The 22,558-nt window shown below is 37.5% G+C and overlaps 2 protein-coding genes across 2 annotated transcripts; one reads left to right on the top strand and one right to left on the bottom strand.

Moving 5' to 3' along the window:
* The first annotated feature begins 297 nt into the window (after positions 1 to 297).
* On the top strand, positions 298 to 5,069 carry LOC107223888. Its single transcript, XM_015663726.2, has 2 exons — positions 298 to 602; positions 2,934 to 5,069. The coding sequence occupies exons 1-2, from the start codon at positions 558 to 560 to the stop codon at positions 3,234 to 3,236; spliced, it is 348 nt and encodes a 115-aa protein (XP_015519212.1). The 5' UTR covers positions 298 to 557; the 3' UTR covers positions 3,237 to 5,069.
* Positions 5,070 to 9,967: 4,898 nt separating this feature from the next.
* On the bottom strand, positions 9,968 to 21,441 carry LOC107223885 (hairy/enhancer-of-split related with YRPW motif protein-like). The gene is made up of 3 exons (XM_015663724.2): positions 19,021 to 21,441; positions 17,310 to 17,524; positions 9,968 to 12,566 (listed from the first exon to the last, which is right to left on the bottom strand). The coding sequence occupies exons 1-3, from the start codon at positions 19,482 to 19,484 to the stop codon at positions 12,166 to 12,168; spliced, it is 1,080 nt and encodes a 359-aa protein (XP_015519210.1). The 5' UTR covers positions 19,485 to 21,441; the 3' UTR covers positions 9,968 to 12,165.
* Between the last annotated feature and the right edge of the window lie 1,117 nt (positions 21,442 to 22,558).

The following is a 22,558-nucleotide window of genomic DNA, read 5'->3' as shown; positions in this document are numbered from 1 at the left end:
ACTGTGCAATCCCACTGATCAAATCCTGACCCTCGTTCTCTCAATATCTACCGGTTAGCGCACGAGTAACCCCCCGCAAATGTCGTTGTATACGCATAAATACGATGTGCGATTGTGCGCTCACTTACGAATATTCCAATCCTCCCTCCACCACCCCCCTCCGCCCCCCCCCCCCCCTACTTTCATCCCCGCGACCTTTCGCTCCGCTCTCAGAAGGGTAGAAGTTTGATAAGTCATGGGGAGGGGGTTTATATATAGGAGAAGCCGCGGGGTGGAGGCAGCACTCCGATGAGAGTCACCCTCGCAGGCGCGTCGACGAATTCAAGTTTCACCTTCGTGCCAGGGTTGGTTCGGAAGGTCAACACGGGCTTGCTCCCGAATCAATACGCCAACCCACCGCGTGGCTTGCGGTATAAAACTCCCGCGCTCGCGTAATTGGAAAAGCTAGTTTTGATCGCCTCGATACCGCGTCGAGTACTCGTGTATCATCCGTCAAGCTGTTGGCAGTACGCGTTCACTCTTTTTCCGATCAGGCTGCTGGTTCAGGCGCAAACGAGATGCTGAAGAAAGCGCTGTCCAAATCTGGCCTCAGGATATTAAGGGTGAGCGACACATTTTTTAATCTCGCAATACTGTTGAATAGTTGTCATCGTCCGTACAGTGTTGAGGGGGTGTTATACGAGTGTTTGGGTGAAACAGTGGGTGAATTCTAGAAATTTACGTATTGGCCGTCATTCAATTCGTCCGGGGTTAGTTTTGTTCAGAAGCGCGTAGATCGATATGTAGAAACTTGATTCACTTTAAAAAAAGATTTAATTTACTTCTAATTTTGAGACAGTATTCTTGTATAGTTTTACTCTATTTGCTAAGATTCGAGGTTTATAATTTCTTCCGTTTAACCCAACGGTGACCGTTTCCAGTTGACGTTCAATTATTTGTGAAAAGTTTACCATTTGTTTGTTGTATTAATGAAAACAAATGGGTTGACTCCAAAGAGATGGATTGTGAGGAAGAGGATACTCTATCCAAAAATACTGTCTCTAAATTCAAAGTAAATCGTTTGAGCTGGTTTTGAAATATATTGGGATGTCACTCATAATGCTTTGTGTTGATTGATTTTAACGAAGAAAGCAAATCAAGCTCGATCTACATACTATTGCACGAAATTAACACCAATCGAATTAAGAGATTGGTTGTCAAGTTATAAATTCCCAAAGTTCAGAAACTTATCCCGCCGTCTGTTTGTATATTACGTGTGAGTCTGGTCTTTGCTCATCTTAAGGGTTTTTTAAGTATGTACAGCAAATCAATATGCCGTAATTGTTCTGCTAATAATTAATCTGATAATTATTCTGAACTATGCGGGCAAAAGCAGTACGTTACTTTTGTCACGGAGCCACTCAAATACGTTTCATACCATTTCACACAATTGTTGTTCATCTGCCTGTAACGCATCGCACTTCATCAAATAGCCTTTAACCCTGTTCCCAATACTATGTGCTACATTTGTTTACCCTTTGCTTCCTTACTTATCCGTGACTCATATTCGTAAGATAATAATGTAAATGCACGGTGGCCAGCTACAGAGTGTTCTCAACTTAGCATTACATTTTTGTCATTCATCCTCGTATATTTTCTCAATGAAAATTCTAGAAAAATGCCTATCGCAATCAATTTCACTGGGGCAAAAAAGGATAGCATCAGCCATCGAAGTAAAAGAAAACCACGCTACTGCATTTCAAAAATTTGCCAGAAATCGTTGCAACGTATATTCAAATTTTTCAAAACCGTTCTCACGCTTTTGAATAAGGCATGACCAGAAATTTTCTGCAGCTCTAAAAGAGAATATTTTATTGCTACATTTCACCATCATATTTGGAGTATCAGAATGTTCTTTGTTGAATCATTCTAAGTAGTCTCTCAATTTATACACCATAAATATATTACGCACCACTGTCCGATTCTTTGAAAATTACGATGGAATTTTATGAACCAAGCATACATCATGGTTCTTATCATATTTGATGTAGCTTACGTTGATACATTTCTAGTAGGTGAATAGATATTTATTAAAAATAAAGACGCATATATTTTCAAATAAATGCATAGTCTTTTTTTTTGCTATGCGTAATCTGAGAATCAATAATAGAAACCATTTTTCGCATATTTCCGACACTTATATTTTCACTCCGTTCCCATTATCCCATTATTATCCTTGTTGATTCGCGTGATTGTGTTTTGTGGCTTCAATGATTAGATTACGATTATGCCGAAAGAAATTTCTAGTTGTGGTTAATGTTCTCATTTCTTACTACAACCCAAAAATATATTTCTGTGTACAAAATGAGGATGAGTTTTGTAGTTATCATCCACAAACGTAGTAGGCGATACTATTATTCTTGATTATGGTCATTCGTACTATACAGGGTGTTTCCAAGTACACATCGCAGTATGTTGGGTTGCCTGCCATTGAGGGGAATAAATAGTCCTCAAAAGTGAGCTGGAACTGCCCGTATTGCCAAGTTGCGTGAATTTGGCCAAGCAGTTGTTCCAATCTTTATACCTATGCTGAAGCGCTTAGCGATGGCGTTCCGAAATCACGTTGAAATGATTACATGACTTGACACGGTTGGCCTGTTTTACGGATGTTTGATCCCCTAAGCGGTAGCCAACCCAACATACTGCGACGTTTACTTGGAAACACCCTTTATTTTATTGTAATTGTTGCAATAATTGATTCCGAGGCTTTAGGTAAATGAAAAAATGTAGTATAAAACAAAGAATTTTAGTGCTGCAATAGATAATGATAATGTATTATTTACTACTACTATCACGCTTATCGTAAAACAGTCATTTTACCCGAGCCACAATTTTTTTTTGTAATTCTTACAACATTCGAACTTTTCCTCAGTGTAGAATCTGCGTACTTTCAGGCAATAAAGAAGCTTTCAACGAAGAGCAGATTGGCGAAGAAGTCGCAGTCGGGTGCCACGTCTAAACTGTCATTGGGATCTGCAAATTCGAGGCCTTCAATGCTACCAGAACACGAGGCGATTTCGTTATCTTGGTCACTCGCCTCGTTGGATACAAAGAGCGTTGACACTTACCTAACGATGGTCAGTGAAAATTTTCTGGAAAGCCCAGAAAACTACAGCAGAAGGAAACGCTGTTGCTGTTGTGCCGAGTATGAAGAAAATCTGAGGAACGAAAACAGGGAGAATGAGATGTTCGTGTAACCTGCAGTGATCATCCGCATTTACAGATACAAGAGAGATTTTGGAATGAAGAAAGAAAAGCTCAACTGTGAAAGCTTCGCAATAAATTTCTGTTGTCCTCGCTCCCGCTAATTATTATTTCCTAACAATATTTGGAAACGGTCGATATCTACGTTGACGTATATATTTCCAAATATCGAATTCCACGTATCTCAAACGCGAAAAAGAGTTTAACAGCCCCATTTCATATACAATTCTGAACAAAAACACCCCAATACATTTTCATTTTACGCAGAAATAAAAAAAAATGGCACGAATTCTATGAATTTACTATTACAGATTTAGTGGAATCTGTGACGTTTCTTTATTTCTGCGTCAAATGAAAATATGTTTGCTTATTTTTATTCGGAATTGTGTATAGAATGGGGCTGTAAAGCCCTTTTTTAATACGCGGACTTTAATACTTGGAGATATATACGTCAATAGCGAAATCGACTAGGGCACTCCCTTAAGGGCTCTGCTCGTTATCGGTTGAAAGGATCAGCCTGTCGTATTTATCCAATTTTTCAACCACTCCTTAAATTTCGTGTATCTTGACTTTAAATTGAAGGTGAAAGATGGATCTGTATGATACTTTAAGCCGAACAATGAACAGGAAACTTTTATTTCTTGCTACACGTCCCGGGGAAAAATGAATAGAACCAATTAGATACAAATTATATCTTTGTCTAATCTGATCTAAGCATGTAATATAATTATTAAATAGATATCTCAATATCTAGATTGTATAAATAGGTTCTAGCATTTATTTATTTAGATCCGTAAACTTTGTGTATGTGATTAGATCAAATTAGATGGCACTCATATCTTCCCGGGGTACGATGCAAATTAATGTCTAACGAATATGAGTCATAGATAAATAATATCAGATACTTTTAACAATTTTCGGAAAACGTAGAGACGTAACTTGGAAATTCCTCCAAAGCCATATCGCATATTCATACTTTATAATGAAATCGAGATATTAAAAATTATTGTTGACAATGAGCAAATGTATGGGGGAACAGGCTTTTTACAGCGGGTTTGAGTTTTGCTATTCTACAAGTTAACCACGTTCCGTAACTTGTCTTTTATTTTATTTTATCGATGCTGTTAACCGAAAGGCATTGTGAATTCACTAAGTGAAAAAACTACGTCGTGACCAGCAAAATTACGAGAGTAACTTGTACCGTATGATATATGTCACATTTGATTAGACGTAATCAAAACAACAACAACAACGACGACGACGGTGACGACGACGACCACGAAAAATTTTGAATATCGATAATATAGTCATTTTGTAAGGTCATAAATTTCGAAACGACCAATTTATCTCGGATTTCAAGAAATTTTGATGTGAGTTTTTCTATTCCGAAAAACTAAACAAATACTGGGACGATTTTCGAACTTCGAAAGACGCTAACGACGAAACGTTGAATATTTCATTGACGATTGGACTCTCATCACTTGGAGAAAAATCTCTTCGTAACTATAGAAATCTTCTGCCACAACTTTCGTTGTCGACTGTACAGACTTGACGAAAAAGTTTAACCGTATATACAAATTGCGTCGAATACAACGAATCCTGTGATCGAATTTCATATACCTGAAATTTTAGAGATTTAACAAGTGAATCGTTTTTCGTAATATTCACATTTTTAAATTCAAGTTAACTTGGTCATTGATAAAAACGTAAGCGTGAAGCATCTTATATTTGTATTCCTGCAGGCATTTATGAATATTCTCTGTTAAAATATACCTTGCGTGCGATATCTAATGATTGAATTATACAACCCTATGTGATAATGTACAAATGGGCGGGGGGGGGGGGGGGGGGGACACTTGTTTGATGTGTATACATATTACATGACAAAAGCATTGAGTATCCAGTCGAAATAGTGTCAGTTTAATAATACAGCAGTAGGTGTGGTTTCATTTCAAAATAGTGAAAAAAATAAAAACAATGCACGTAGGTTCGCGAGATTCTTCTTCAAATTAGCATACTACACAATCTGCATATTTCATAAACCACGTCACATGCAGTGTTTGAAAATACGATGTAACGGTTGTTTAGAATTTTTTTTAAGGGATTAAGTTGGCCGCAGAAATTAAATAAAGTTTTAAAAATTAACACCATTGTAATATACTTAGAATCACAGGATTCGTGAATATCTGGAGTTTGGATTGATATCTATATGACAATAAGATTCAGATACACAGCAAAAAACACCCATCTGAAAAAACACTGTCGTATGAAATCCATAACTCTAATGAACACGTACATACTAGTCGTCTTGTTCCATAGGCCCTTGATTACCTATAATAATTATGTTTGTGAATAATTGAATAAGAATATTATAAAATAATACAAATTTATTATTTGAATCAAAAATAGACTCTTGCAGTATGGTACAGAAATAATGTGCAGTGTACACATACTTGATCGAATAATATACTCCATAGATAGGTATAATACGTCTTTGAGGCTGTGAATTTTTCCATGTCTAACATACTGTATAATATATATATAATATAATAATATATATATATATATGTATGTATATAATAATATGTAGATGTATTATATTATTTTAACAAATAAACGGCTCATTATGTTAGATTCGACAAATTTTACCTTTATTTATATAAAATACTGCGAAATCTTGAAGGTTACTGGTTCACAATGTTTCATTATAAGACCGTCTCGTAGCGTATTTTTGATTAATTAATAAGTGCTATTCTAACTATACGTCCATAACTCGATGAGCTCGCATGAGATATTATTTCAACCAAGACTCTACCATTTATAAACGTAAGTATAATACGGATCAACACTATTTTTGTGCTTGCGTAATGCATGGTTTGATTTCATTTTCTTCACCTTGAAAGTGTTATCATTCTTCGAAAAACTTTGTTTCTCTAACCAGATGAGCAATATTTCGATGTTTGATGAGAGAAAATTATGACCAAGTCAAGCTGACTGTCGACAATCGGTTCCGTCAAGTAAGAAAAAACTTTTCAACGATCAGACAGGTTTATTTTCGACAAATGTACATCGTACCACCCATCTGAAATTGACAGTGAAGGGTGTACCACAAGCGCCGAACGTTACCTGCTGCAGAGAAATTCATGGTCTCAGCTTTGAAATTCAAAGAACTACGAACTGGTCACGGAAATTATGTCAAATCATAAAGAAAGTGGTGGAAATTGGATCCAGATACCTGTGACTATCTTACAAAAGGACGATCATAAAAAATAACATGTCTACGAAGTTGTATTTTTTTATTTATTAGGCCGCAAGACCAAATGGTCAAAAACCTTAATCTTATCATTTTGCATTTCAACTCATTCTAGGCTGTGCTAACATAATTTAGTCACAACGTGTTGTAAGAAACGTTATTTGCTTCGGATTTTACCAATCCAAAAAAAATACTGTGTCTGAAAAGTTCTTACAATTCCGCACGCAAGGGGGAAACCATTTGATCGCGATTGCACCTTCAGGAGTTGTAAAAAGTTGTAAACCTGTTTTCAAATAAATTGCGGTTCGGAAGTTTGAAATAAGGCGATTCGAGCGAATGAATTGAAGTACATGCGCTATAAGTCACTGAAAAATTTTTTACTCAAAATCCACGTCATTCATTGGTAAAAAATTTGAAACTACTCAGGAGTTATTTCAGCACAAAGAAAGAAAATTCAACCCGAATTTGGGTGATTTGTTTTTTTTTCAGAACCGATTGAGGTCGAATAAGGTGATTCTTGAAGCTGTTTGTCTGCAAATTGATATTTTTGGAAACGAAAGATTTCTTGCAGATACCAATTTTCGCAAAGTGGAGTATTTCTCACGTGGAAAGTTCTTCACATTCACAATATAATGAAAATAATCAAGTTTCATGACACTTTAAATTTTTTCTAAATAATTGTTGATCAAATTTTTGTCAAATTTATTATGGCAACTATTGTTGGTTTGAAGGATGTCAGTATAAAAAACTTTTTTTTGCCTTCAATCACTCTTAGATCTGTTTTCGAGTTGTAACGTAAGGTGAAAGTTACAAAACTATTGTACCAACTTCAAAAATCTGTAACTTTTGCGAATCTTAAGTTGCAGATAAATGGCTTTGGGAGTCGTATAATCTAACCTCGAATAGTACATAAAAACTGTGACACATTTGTTACATCATGTGTATGTGTTGGCCATATTCAGGCCGTTCACCGATAAAAAGAGAGTCCTTCGTTTTATGCATTTGTTCTACGATATCTTTTTATGTTTCTTCGTATGTCATTATTCAAAGAGTCTTCATCTTGTACACGTCTGATCTCTCGGAATAAATTCATCCTTTCCTTTCTAATAATTCAATAGTATGTAATATTTTGAGTGATATATTCAATATTCATTGAATTATAGTAAGACTATGGAGTTTTCTTTGAAAATGGAGAAATACAAAATACTAGAGTTATAAACAAAACGTTACAAGATATCGATTTTTCCTTTCAAATCGCTTAAAAATGGTTACCAATTGTGATGGATTCGTTTAATTTCTCTCTACGGGTCAGGGTGTCGTTTTTTTTGTCGATAGCAGGTTAGAAAAAAAGGTGATCCTGAATATTTGAGCTCGATGCGCCCAAATCCGGCCACTAGAGGATTATTAAAAATTTGAAAAAAGTCTATTTTTCAGTAATTTTCAAAAATTTATATCCCAGCTTCTATATGACTCAGAGATTCCAACCAAATGGCGTCCTTCTTTGGCAACCTTATATTTTCAAGAAAAGAATAGTTAGTTCAAACCCATATCCGGCTTAGCTGGGAGCTCCCAACTGGACTGCTATTTTAAGAAAAATTCTCCTTATTTTCAAAAGACTCTCAAATCTACATATTTGGAAATCGAAGGATGGTTGACGGCTTATATTTTTCGTTAAGGTATATTCTGATGATGTCTGCCCTATTTTTGCTTGATAGCTTCCATTTCACTGAGATGTCGCCACACAAAGTAGGTCGATTTGTGAAAAAACGCTGTTTTTGAATAGCTAGAACATTTTTTTATCAACTCGAAATCCTTGGAAATTTTCACGAATTATGCTTCATTGTATCCCTAAGCAACCCTGAAAATTTCAAGTTTGGCTTAGAACTGGTTTCCGATTTATGAAATTGTAAAAATGTCAAATTTTCGATCTAATATGACATTTTTTGTGGTTTATTATAAGTTTCGATAATTTTACGCACTTAATTAATACTTACTCGAAATTCGATTGTAGAGTAGGGGGCAAAATGAGCCAGCTAAATGAAAATTTTATTAAAATAGCAGTCCAGTTGGGAGCTCTCAGCTAAGCCGGATATGAGTTTGAACTATTTTTTTTTTTTTTTTGAAAATATAAGCTTGACAGAGAAGGATGCCATTTGGTCGGAATCTCTGAGTCATATAGAAGCTGGGATATAAATTTTTTAAAATTACTGAAAAATAGACTTTTTTCAAATTTTTAATAATCCTCTAGTGGCCGGATTTGGGCGCATCGAGCTCAAATATTCAGGATCACCTTTTTTCTAACCTGCTTCCGACAAAAAAAAAGGCACCCAAATCGGAAACCCACCCCCGCAACTTTTCGGCGAAAAGTAATGAATCTGCCCATATATAACCTGTATTATCTTTTAAACAACAGTTTGAATACTCTGTGGTAATTTTTGCGAATTAAAATAACCAGCTCACTCGTTATATGCACTTCAGTGGTCAGGGTGTGAGACGTTCCCGTATACCAGGCATGTTACGCTGGAAAAGTGTGCCGGCTAAGGGTTAAATATATCTTCGTAGCTTACGAATACAATAATTCAACAACTAGTCAGCATATATGCCCATCTTGTAACAAAGGTAATAAAAAATTATCGACTTTCTCGCGAATCAACCTCACTAGCAGAGTTTTCTCGTTTTTTCGTACAGAAATGTCTGTATACACAATTATCGCATTATCTTCGGTTTGTCAATCTTCGAAAAATGCGAACAACGAACCTCGCAGATATTGGTGAGTGTAAACTTATTGTTAGTTTGAAATGTAGAATAAAAAGAAGAAAAAATTGTGGCGAACAGAAACGCAAGCGCGTATCGTGCAGCTGCCAACGACTAATGAGCTCTATATGCAAATTGTGTATTGACTGGCTGCGCAGCCGAGAATGCCGACACGTGGCCGGATATTTTCAGTTTTTGAAAATCACATGAATATGACTCGGACGCTACTGTCGGCGTGAATTGTACAGAAAGCGCAGAATCGATGACTGACTAGTTATATTGTATACATCTAGTCCTTACCCACTGGTAATTAGTACCGGTTTCGTCACGTTGTGCGCAGTAAGCAGAATGACATTTTTCTTCAATCATGCATAGCTGATTTTTAACCCCCTCTGAAAGGTTGGATAATGAGACTGAAACAGGTTTTCTGACGAACTAAGATGGGTGCACAAATACAGCTCGGTCGTTCACCTACAGGATCTGAAAATTGTACTTTTGGAAATGTTTTCCACCCATTGGCAATGCTAGTAAAATTTATTATCACACCAACATCACATTACCGCTGCAGTTGCAAAAAAAAAAAAATAACAATAAAAATGACCCAAAGTAATCAAAAATAATAGTAATTTATACTATATTTTCTCATCAAGGCCGCAAAAGCGAATAATGTACAAAGGATCATAAACAATTATATGTTTCGTAGAAAATGGTGCTTTATTAAAACATCGCACAATTATAAAATATTAAGGCATTTTTCACGCGTATACATTTGGAATTGATATTTGTTCGATTAGTATCACATTGTGCTGTGTTTACATCTGTCATACTTTTCCAATTATACTCGGTCAAAACTGTCGAAAATGGTAAAGGAAAACTATTGATTAGTTCATTTTTCATTTTGTCAGGAAACAGATGCGCAGGTATAAAATTTCGAATTCAGAAATAATTTCTACATTCTAATAAATTTCTGTGTTGCAATTGAGCCGCATGTGATATCTATAAATTATAATACATACTTAATTTAATTGGTTGATTAGTTGTTTGGGCATTTACACTGTACAATTCCTTAAAAGAATATTCTATACATTATTGTATTACAACTAGACTGGTATAAATAAATATTTTTTTTTACATTTCAAATTAGGTACTCGTATGACTATCATTTTATCACTTATAGAGTATAGGTTTAGGGATTTACGGTCGTTTCGATGCAATTGGTTTCCTGAGTTTTTGTACAACACATATACCATAGAAATATATTGGCAGCTTATGAGTTGCAGGCGGCTGTTTCGCGGTTAATCGCAATTACAGTTCTCACATATATTTACATATACATATTTTAATAATAATAATAATAAATAAGTACACGCACCTCGTAAAACTAAGCAAACTGCTCTCACTTTATATCAAAGTTATTTTCATACGCATTTCATTTGATTGACTATCTGCTCACGAATCGCGAATCAGACTAGATTCTCACTCGCAGCAGCGCGATATAAAAATGCTCGGAAACTTCGAACAAACTCTCATCACTGGCAGGTTATTCATGACATAAACAAACAGTTAGCGGAGTTTCTGACAAAAGAAATGACAGGCGCAAAAAGAATTATTGAAAAGTTTTTAGCTTATACTTTACACAAGGTTCATGGCACTTTAGTTCGGTTGGGCTTCATATTTGTACAATTGGATCGTTTGGCTTGAATTTCATCGATACAGCGCATATTGAGATGCTTACTTTTTTATTTGATATATTGTATTAAAGCATTATACTTACAATTAATTCAAAGGCAAAAGAAACTAGGTTGAAAGGGATTAACTGACAACGAGCCAAGTGTTCTATGCCGTTCCATCGAGATGATAATTCTAAGTTTCACTGTTTTTAACCACACGTATTCATGAACACGGACAGATTTATTTTATGAGTTTGAATGGAAAACAAAAGATGGCCGCACTTACAGCTTCCTTTCTACTTCGGAGTAAAATATTTTCGAACTCTCGATTTTCTCCCAAATATTAGTTCTCATACGCAGTTTTCACATCAACCAAAAGTAAAATTTTTTCAGGAACAACTTACCTTTGTCCAGGCTAACAAAAAGTTATCAAAAAAAAAAAAAACAGAGCCCCTTTAAATCATGGTGAATCCTCACGGACAATGCTGTCATTTGTTATTAGAAGTCAATCAAAACCAACAAACCATTACCAACCTTCAATTTGTTAATTAATTCGGCGGTATGAGCTCAATTTCCGTGTACCGAAAATACGTATAGTCGTTTTTGTTGCGCAAGCCTCGGCATACCGAAAGAAAACGGTGAAACTTGGCTGATTGCGCGTCCAAATTTTTACGCAGGTTGACCACCTCAAGCTTCATCTTTCAAATACAGTTTGTTGAGGCTATGTAGGTAATGCGAATTTTTTTATATCCAGCAGACCTTGAATAATTCATCGAAAAGGCTCGGCAAACTTTTTATTACTGTTAACTGGCTGACGATCGATGACTGCTATGAGTCATCGCAACAACATAATTTCAATTCGCCTCTTGACGCAAGAGAGTTTTAGATCTCATACCCCGTTTCGAGTAAGTTGGCTCCCCTGCCTTGCAGACGAAAATATTACCGCGGTGCGACCTCGCCGACCAATAGAGTCGAATTATTCCGCGCACGCGCAGTCAGTAAAATTTCCCAGTTTCCTCTCGGTGAGTCTATGTGGTTCAATTTCCCAATTGAGAGTGTTTCTCGTCGCACTAAACGTACAGTCCAAGAAAATATCCTACCATGCCGTCAAAGTGAACTATAAAACATCGTCGTCTCGATTGGTCAACGGCTAAAACCGATCAGTCTTGCAACGTTACATAAACGTCTCACAATCGATTAATTGCTTGGCTTGCATTATCCACTCGGGGGATAACCTATTTGACTTCAGTAGGCCAACTCCGCGCCCCAAGGTCGATACGGTTTTCCATGCTGCTGTTGGACGTACTGTCCAGGATACTGACCCCAGCCAAGAGCGCCGCTGCCAAGAAGCGGCGGCATGCTTCCAGGTGCTGCGGGCATCCCGACGGAGGAAGAGCTCGACGGCTCGTAGCTTCCGGTTGTAGTCGCGGAACTAACGGAGGATCCGGAAGGCAGCACGGCGGTGGTGGTCGGCGGGTGTTCTCTGTGGAAACTTTGAAGGTGAGACAGCAGTCTCAGACGCAGCGGATCTCTCTCGTCGAGGCCTTCCATGGTGACCAAGTATCGTCCAACTTCGGCAGCGCATTCGCCCCAACCGACAGCGTGGTAGTCCATTGCCAACTTGGTGCTGTCGTATCCTTCCGGTCCTGCGGCACAAAGAGGAAAAAAATATCCTAAGATTATCTCGTTTTCGGTTTCTTTTTTAAGGAACAGCTGCTGAAAGGTAAGAAAATGATTCAAAGCGGAGTTCCGAAGCAGAGTTTCACGGTCGTCATTATTTATCAGCCAACCATACCCGCTGCTTTTTGCAATACATTATGTATAAAGGTACCCAATAGTCGTTTTTGTAGACTGAACTCTTGGATATTACAATTTAGTTGAATATGAAGTTCAGCAGCGCTGTAGCTGTCGTTTTGTTTAGCACGAATTAACATTTGATATCCCAGGAGCTTACAAAACCAGTTCGGTGCAGAAATAATGTGATAAGTGTGTCCAACAGTGGTCAACTTGATTTTGCAGCTCACAATAAGTTCCAATTCGTCTGGCGAATATCTTGAAAACCACATTTTTATCGGTAGTGCGAGCCTGAATTGTCGAACGTCGAACCAAACATTTTTACTGGAGGAATAATTTGATTTCTTCAAAATTTTGTCAAATACATTTTCACTTTCATGAATTTGACCAGCAAAAATCACTTGTACGCGCGAGTACATGTGCAGCAAAAAAGAAAAACGGGTATAATGATTAGTGGTTATTGACTCTTAAATGCAGTGAAGGTCATTTGTAGCCTCGCTCCATTCCAACATGCCGTCTACGCGGTTTCCCAATGAAGTTGAACTTAAAAGCGTTAACACAACGAAATACTGAATTAAATAGAATATCGCTATTTTTTATTTTTACTTTTCATCACTTTTGGTGACATAGTTTGTAGTGATATTAAAGGATTTCATTTTCCAAAATATCTGTAAGCGTTAGATGCGATTATTGACTGAATTTTTGACAAAATATCGATTCTTCTCGAAAATGCACCGTTAAGAATTTCAACTTCGCGTTTCCCACGTATAACAAGTATCCACTTACAACTGCTTTAGTGTACCTTCCATATTTCCAAATGTGTAAAAAAATTCATATCGCTCGCATGCGCATTGCGCATTATGTGACAGGTGTCAGTTCTGAACAAAATAATACGTTTTTTCAAATTACTAATTTTGCGGAATGATCTGTATAATAAATCTGTCTTGTACGTATAAGAATACGATTGACGAGAATGTATACAGCCGCATATAAACCGGTGGGTTCAGTGCGTAGAGCAGTGAATGAAGCTGGTATTAGCTGGGACATGATAATGCGTCTTATTGTTAGCGCTAGGCAGGAATTATACAGCGTAGCGGCAGGTAGCGTGGGAATCATACTGCCAAACCCTTCGTGCTTGGTGCGGTTCGATACTCGGGCAATGTTAAGTCAGCTAATGTTATGCGTTATGGTGAAAAGCCGAATCCACCCTACGTGACCCACCGTGACCCCCAATGACCTGCTTTATCGTTGGTGTCAGGCTGACGATATTGCGTAGGGTTGAAGCGGTGCATGCTTGTAATCTGATTACCTGAAGTTGCGAGTTGCGCACGATGGGATTTTGAGGTAAAGTTTCAAAGCTTCAATTTTTTTAGTTTTTCGTTTCGTTCCAACAATCGAAAGCAGCATTCGTGATGTTTTTTAAAACTTCTATCTTGTTCTGGAGTTGTGCACTTTCTGAAAGTACCTATTCCAATTTGTCAAATGAATGTAACTCGGAAATGAAATGAGATATTGGAAACAGTTGACACGTGTTTTTTGCCATCTTGAGTTAGAACTTTAAAAGAAATACGAAAAAATTAATTTTTTATATTTGACAAAGTAAATAAACATTTCTCCATCGTGATGGTCCCGTTTTGTTTTCTTGCGAAACGTATCCACTTTCTAATAAAAGATAAACTTTGAATGATATTTTCCTATTTACTTGTGTAGAAGGTATTGGTACGGAACCACATCATTTTCGTAATGATCCGATTTAAATTATGTATATATATTAAAATCTACAAGATAATATTGAGATTGGAATATTTGAAAATAAAATGAGAATTTTCGAATTTTTGTTACAAAATCACTCCTCTGGTAACAAGGTAACAAGAGGCTTGGCAAAATCGATAAACAGCCAAGTAAATCAGTTTAGCCCTTTTTGAGGTATTGCGAGCACCGTAAGACGTGTCATCGAGCGAAACGGTGACGTTACTATCAATAAAAATTGCTTCTTATCACTGAATTCTAATATAAAAAAAATGTATAAACGAAACTTGATCTACATACTTTCGAATAAAATATACCCGAATTGAACGGGATGATTGGTCGTCGGCGTGTAAGTTCTCAGAATTCACCCACGTTTTCAGCCTGCCTCTAATACAGGTACGCTTATACACCCCCTTGCATAAAATACACGAAAATCGTCCTTCTTACTGGTTGAAAAAAAATATAATCACGAATCAGTGAAATTAGAGAAGAAATGTAATTGATAAAATCTTGGGTCGATTCGTGACTCCAACGCAACTATCGTTCTAATTATAATCAGCGTAAGTGGTGATTATTGTATTGGCAATGTTTTATTAAATACCAATTGGCCATCCCTCGATGGTGGTTAGTCCCATATCCGTAAATACTATACGGAGTAGAATCGCTATTATACAGGGCTGGTTTCCCACACGGGGATCGCATCTGCTCCCTACCAAACGCATCGCACAGTGGATGGCTCTTTCCTACGTGCGTGTACAAACACATGCATGCATACATACGTACGTATACAAGCGGGCCGTGCCTGCGAATGTTGGACTGAGAGAGGGGCAAGCTGTACCCCGCACCCTCCACCGTGGGAACTTCTCTAGGAAGAGTTTTTGACTTCCGTGCTTCCCACAGGATCTCACAAGCCGAGTCCTAGCACCTGCTCTCTGCGCTCGGTTAGTACCAAGTGCTGGGAGCGATTGTGAATGGGGACGAGTACCGTGTGCTCACGCATCGATATTGCATAGATTATTATAATTCAAAATTATTATACTTTCCCGCGATCTTAGGAGGCTGGTGAGCCAAAAATGTTGAGGATTTATTGGAATAATGTATTCGCAAGCTACAAAGATCTCTTTGAAAATACAAAAGTGGAAAGTACTGGAATCGGAAACAAGAGCTAGATATCGATACTACATTTCAAATCGCTTCAAAGTCGTAAATTCCTTCGATTTTTACTCTACGTCGATTGATTTTATCCAAGAAACTATCTTCGTATCTTATTAGCAAAATGCTGGCGCATTTTTTTCCCGCGAGTCCTCATTATCTCACGGAAGATAATTCTTGCGAGATTTTGCAACATTTTTCTAATGCTTCATGATAAATGTCTTTACATACAATGTAAGAAAAACTAATGAAGACACTTTTGAACGATTATTCGAAAATCATTTCAAAATCTTGTACAAAATTTTGCGGTCTTCATTGGAAACACATGCAAATATTTACAAAGAATCGGCATTAAAATGCAAGAAGTTTGTCCGACCGATCTGTAAATCATGCATGTTTTAGAAAGTTTTTCTGCGGCAAATTCTGAGGAACAAGTCCGCTGAACACATATTATCGCTTTTCGAATACCGACGCTCACGGATTTTGGTTCCCAGAACCAAGTAATACGGAAAAAGAAATCTCTGAACAACAGATGGGCTTCACGGTTGCCGAGTTACAGTTACAGTTGAAATTCTCGGCGAGAGGCGGCCGGTCAACAGGTGTCTTCCGGTCTGGGCAAACCGCCGGAAAAGCTATCACACCTTCGCCTATAACCGCGACCATTCTGCGAATCGTTGTTTATTTTCATTTACACGTTCTCCTGATATTTTGTTAGTTGAATTTTGGGTTTGATCGAAAACCAGATCGTTACTGCTAATACTGAGATTCGATGGTAAATTTTGGATGAATGAATGAAACCTAGGCGATAACAATATTTAAGTTTGCCAAATTGTCAAGTTATGGACTAAATATTGTATGGGTACATGTTTATTGATTATTGAAATTATTCTCGATCTACGTTGATCGATTGAAACTTCAGGCACGTTTGATTTCACTGATCGGACTTTAATGAGAGCACTCGAGGAGTTCATTGAATCAAGAATCAATTATTGCTCTTATTTCATCACGAGATGGTTACAGATTGAAGATTTGCCAAATTCACATATTCGCAACCTACGATTAAGATTTTCCTAAATAGATTCGTCGGATTTTGTATCAAGATGGCGCTTATTTCGTTGAAGCGACTCATCTCTACAGCCCCACGAAAATTTTTTTCTCATCATTTTGGGAAATATTCAATTTTTTAAGTTCGCAATGATATTGATTCCGATTAAATAATAACAACGTTAAATTTACTAGCATCAACAAAAAAAAATACCGTTTTGGTCAATTTGTAACCAATAACTTTTACAACAACATTTTAATCATCATGGAGTGAAATTAAAAGACCCTAGTAGATTTAACACAATTTAAAAGCAATTTGAAATGAAAGGGCGATAACTAAGCTCTTGTCAACATTTTGAGTCTTTTTTTTCTATGGCACTTTTATCGTAGCTTATGAATCTTCAATATCAACTCATCAAGTATTCTAATTAGAATAAACAATCAGAAACAATCAGAAAACGCTTAATTAGGTGCAGCTTCGATTTGGAAGATTCTTCCCAGCGACATCATGTAATATGATTATAACTACACCTAAGTTTTGTCACTCCATCCACACTTTCTACTCCACAACTTTCATAATTACGTTTTGCAGTTCACGCAGGATGAAGGCTGACGATTTTTATGACCGCTAAAATATTTCAAAAACTGACCTTTATTTCTCAAGGTACGTAGATGTTCGACGGTGAGTTGAAGTATTTCAGCTTTTTCTAATTTTCCACTGTGAGGATCCCTGGCGGCAGCTGGTACCAATCTTCGCAATTCTCCGAGGGAAGCGTTTATCCTGTCACGTCTTTTTTTCTCAATCATTCCCCGTCTTCGTTTGCGCGAAGCGTGCTGACAGGAATCACCACCTGGCGAGTTACACCTGTACAAAAATCAGAAGAACAATTTGATTGATAATTAAATAAAGTCGAAATTATCCCAAGCCTACAATAAGGGTATATATTTGTTTGTCAGATTCCACAGGCTATATCGAAGAAACTCCGACAATTTTTTGGGAACTCCTTGTTCTAACTACTACAGCATTTGAGACGAGAATTTCCATTTCAACTTCTCTAAATTATCTAACATCTGTATTATAACACGTGTTAGACCAGAGAATAAAGTTTGAGTATTCTCCGATATCTTATTTACTTTCATTAATTTGAACAATCAGGCGTGATGTAATAAGCGACGGCAAATATTAAGATTAATTTTGAATCGAGTTTTGAAATTTGAATCATAACGCAAATTCTATGTCTATTTTGAATGATTCGTATCGATATTTTTACATTAACCACTAATTTTTAAGCCCCTGATGCCGTTTTTATTACTTTGATAAATTCAGATTATGATCTTGAACTTTACGAATAGGCTGTATTTCGTACATTATAGTATATTTATAACGCGCAAATCGATTTGCCGACGAACATCTTTTTGTATAGCACTGACAAAAATTTATCTGTATCAACTCTGGAGATGAGTATTTGTGAAATTTTCGCCAGCTAATCTGCAGATCTCCGTAACGAACTACATAAGCCCAAAACGTTAGAATCGTGTCAGAAACAACAAAGTTATTTTTTTCATCATATTCTCAACATTTCGATTATAAAACCTTGCTTGCAATTGTTCATACTTAGTTTACATCGAATTTGCTCAGATTCTGTCATTCGTTTTCACTATCAATAGCACAAATAACACTACTAGAGATTTTTCTCGAACGAACCTTACTCTTTTCAAAACATTAGCTTCAGAATATCCGGCAGAATTACTGCAAAAATTTAAAAGAACTGCTCGCATTTTTATCCATAGGGAGCTGTATAGGTACATAATTCTTCAACTGCGGAAAAATAAGTTGAACATTGGATTTTACTCCCGAACGAACTTACTAAAATTAACGAAATGTATATAACATCAACTTATATGTTCTTACTAAAACTAATCTACAAATCTTCTTTTTTGTCGAGAATTTCGTCATCTCGTTTACTTGCAATGGTGCAAAACCTTCTCCCTCACGGTCGGGTTTTTGTACGAATAAATTTTCTATGCTTCTAAAGCGGAAAAATCAAAAATAGCATGGTGATATTTTTTGTTTTTTTCAACCAAACAAAGATTGACGAAAATACAGCAGATTCAAAACTGCAACGATTTGACGTCACCCATTCATAAAGTACAACATCTACGCATATATCGCCAAATCAGTCAAAGTCAATTGCTTCTCACGTCCGCAATTATAATTTTTGATGAAAATGAAAAAATACGACTCGATTGTTCGATGTTACTCTGTGTTGGACGTATGTGATTTTTTTAATTTTTCTTTTTTTTTCACCATAATCACGCGGAAGTCCACATTGCTCGAACGTAAGGATATATCAAACTCACGGTTCTTTCCCACTCTCCTCGGAGAAGACATCGTCGCAGTCCGAATCGCTCATGGTCCGTTTCATCCCCCTTGACTGTGATAATTGTTGCTGTTGCTGCTGCTGGTTGTCCTGTGCCCTCAACTCGGTGATGTCGTTCTTCAATTCGGGCAGTTCGTGACTGGGTCTTAACTCCGTGAGGTCCGGCCTCATCCCGGCTATATTATCGTGCCTCATCTCGTGCCTGATGTCGGCGGGGTGGCGGAGTTCCGGCCTCTGCATGTCGTGCCGCATCTCGTGATGGTGACGTACATCCGGGTGTTGAGGTTGGTAGGAGGGATGCGGGGGCGGCGGATAGCCCCAGTGGTGAGGCCCCGATGGGCCCGACAGTGACGGCAGGTGACCCGGGGCGACGGCACCGGCCGTTATGTCAGAGGATAGCAGGGTGCTGTTCTCGTCAGATCGCGGTACAACTACGCGCCACATTATATCTCGCGGTTACCGAATGTCCGTTGTCACTTTCCAAAAAAATATCACAAGGACGTGCAAATTTTATACCATATGTTACTCAACCTTTCACGTCATCTCGATAAATAGTAATATTGACGTAAGACATGACCTGAAATCCCAGTGCTTATGCACAATGTTTAAGCGCACAGCTTATTGGTCCCCTCGCATGTTCTCCAGTAGGCGGAAGGTCTATTTTGAACGATTAGTTCCTGTAGTAGTTGTATAACTCGGGTTTGAAAGGAGATTATCGCATCATTTTTGTTCCGGGTTTTTTTTTTTTATTTTGAATTTCTCTTTTTTTTTCCAATTATAATCCGGAGATGCGGATAACTGTGGCTGACCCTCGGCGAAACATGACAAATTATTTACCGATAAAATATGTAAATCCAATCACTGGTAGCGACGAAAAATTTCTATTTATGAGAAAATTTTTAATTTTTTTGTTTTTAAATTTTTTTTTATTTTTGTAGAATATACACACTCGTAACGTTTGTCACGTGTCTTGTTCTGAAAATTTCACTGTTGTAAAGCTCTGCAAACGTTTACAACGACGATGTAATTATCCCGCGAAAATATCATATGCATTTATTTAAGATGATTTATAATGTTCGACGCACTTCACTTCACAATTCGCGGGACAAATGTTTCTGATTATTCGTCAATCCACAAGCCACGTGTAAGAGAAACGAGTAAATGTTTGCCTCTGATTTATTTATTTATTTTTTTTTCGTTTGCTTCTTCAAATTATCTTCAACGGTGTTTAATTAATCTTTTCTCAAAGTAGCGTCAATTCGCAAAAATCGCAATCGAATCGTCGAAGATTGGCTGCACCTCGCCGGCGCCTAGAGATAAGTTCGCATTTCCTTCCTCTGTGACGTAACGAGTAAAAAGATCGCCGTCGCGACGGCCGTGCGCGATTTTCAAACGGCCCGTGCGGCGTGTGCAGTGCGACGTGTGCACCGGTCGCGTGGCGGCGAGCGTATGTCGTGTGCGGGCGTCTATCGCGCCACACGACTAGCTGCCGCCAAGACGTGGAGGGTTTCAGGGGCGCCGAACGGTGGTGGGGAACTCGATCCTGAACCATGGAGATGCGTGCGTGTGTGTCGCGTTGCGCGTAGCTGCATCCGAACGCTGCACAGTGTAATAGGAAACAAAGACGGCGAAGCGTGAGCGAAATTTCTCTGCAGGGTATGTATCGACGAAGCTGTGATGCGAAAAATTGTTCGTTTGTGTCATTGCTGGTTACGAATTCGAGCAAGAAATTTTCGAACTGACAATGGAGTATCCGGACTGACCGATGAGAATGCAAACAATTACTTTACTTGGACTGAGATTGATTCCCCGGAGTTTTTGACAACGCTAATTGCCTGAATCTGTAGTTGAAATTCAAAAATATAAAACGGCGAATCCGGGGACTCGGACGTTTTGAAATTCTGAAATTGAATTTTAGATTCGTTATCGATGTGCTCGAAAACCACCGAGTTACAAGATTTGTCCTAATCAAGCAATTTCTTGCATTTTTGTGGGCCATATTCAATTTGCCATTGTCGATTATCAAATTTTTAGTTCTAATTCGTTATCATCGTTCTGAACATCCTGGGTACAAAAAGTTTCATTCAAATTAAATAACTTCTTGGATTATCATCAGCCACATTGGATCCAGCATTCTTAATTTCTGAAGTTTGACAATGAGTTCAGAATCGTAATTAGGATTCTCGAGAACCTTTGTTTACCAGATTTCATCCAAATCAAATAAGTTTTTGCATCATCAACGGCCATATTGAATCTACCGTGTCGAATTCCCCAATTTTCACTTCAGATCCGTAATCAACATTCTGAAATACCCGCGAGTACCGAATTTCCAACTTAAATAACTTGTAATCGTATAATTATCGAGTATGCTAGATCCGCCTTTTTATTTTTCCAGATTTTGAGCTTAAATTTATAACCAGCGACCAAAAGAACCGCCAAATTCGAAATTTCGTATCAGTGCAAAGTAAGGAAATATAAATCTATGTCTCAAATGAATAAATTGCACAGCCATCTTCATCCCATCATAGTTTCGTCAATACACGGATAAACAAATTTCATTTATACTATACAAGCCTCATTTTTCACACACAACGCTACGGGCTTACTATATAAGCGATAAGTTACGAGACACCCTGTATATCATTGTGTGAGGGGCGTAGAGGCTCGGAGAGGAAGGGTCAGGTCATCGGGACTGAAGGAAGGAGGCGGAGGGTAAAAGAGCGATTTCGTGGGAAAGCGTGTGGCGTGAAGTGCGTATCCTATGTACGTATCTCTGCATGATGCAGGCGTTTGTAACAATGTGCGTGTGTACATAGGCAGACGTTTAGCAGAGAATTGGTTATAGGATTAATTCCCGATGCTCGATCAAGTTCCGATTGTTTTCTTCTTTGTAGCATTGAATATGACTCCGTGACAAAATGATGTAATGTTGAATATAAGAAACAAAGGTTTTTGAAAATTTCAAAACCTTACCTTACTTATATATGCAAATCAAACGAATGGTGAGGGGAACGTTACTTTTTTACATTTAAATATTTAAATAACTCGAAAACTGCTGAATGTATGTACGTTGAGTAAACCACGTCGATTGAGGCCAAAATCATTAAAATCCCTTAATGTATATTCTTAACATACCGTTGACCAAAAACTGATTCATCACGCGGTTAGATGCCCATCTGAAAATGATTGCAGGTGTTTATGCAGGTCTTGAAACACGGAGATCGAATCAAAATTTAAATTTTTATTTTCGGCGTGATTATAATAAATCCCCCTCCAAGAACTTGAAAATGAACTTATCATCAGAAGCTTTTCTTACAGACTACAAAAAATTGTAGATTTGTATATAAAAAAAAATCTTAACTTATCCGCAGTTCGTGGATCATAGTGACATGTGAATGAAAGTAAGGAATCTTATTGCGCAATAAGGTATGAATACGACTTCCGAAGGCTCAGGGAATGGCAATAGAAGTCAATTACTTTGTAATATAACAGGGTTCAAGTAATGCTTTCTTTTTCTC

Source organism: Neodiprion lecontei, chromosome 5 (assembly GCF_021901455.1).
Source record: "Neodiprion lecontei isolate iyNeoLeco1 chromosome 5, iyNeoLeco1.1, whole genome shotgun sequence".
In the NCBI taxonomy this organism is placed as follows: Eukaryota; Metazoa; Arthropoda; class Insecta; order Hymenoptera; family Diprionidae; genus Neodiprion; species Neodiprion lecontei.
Note: the sequence above shows the minus strand (reverse complement) of the source record. Positions and strands in the feature narration are given on the sequence as shown.

Bases quoted from the DNA above. Each gene is read 5' to 3' on its own strand.
- LOC107223888 (XM_015663726.2), top strand. From the start codon at position 558: ATGCTGAAGAAAGCGCTGTCCAAATCTGGCCTCAGGATATTAAGG. The intron at 603-2,933 runs GTGAGCGACACA...GCGTACTTTCAG, and splicing joins CTGGCCTCAGGATATTAAGG to GCAATAAAGAAGCTTTCAAC.
- LOC107223885 (XM_015663724.2), bottom strand. From the start codon at position 19,484: ATGTGGCGCGTAGTTGTACCGCGATCTGACGAGAACAGCACCCTGCTA. The intron at 17,525-19,020 runs GTGAGTTTGATA...ATTTTTGTACAG, and splicing joins GAGGAGAGTGGGAAAGAACC to GTGTAACTCGCCAGGTGGTG. The intron at 12,567-17,309 runs GTCAGTTTTTGA...TTTGTGCCGCAG, and splicing joins ACGTACCTTGAGAAATAAAG to GACCGGAAGGATACGACAGC.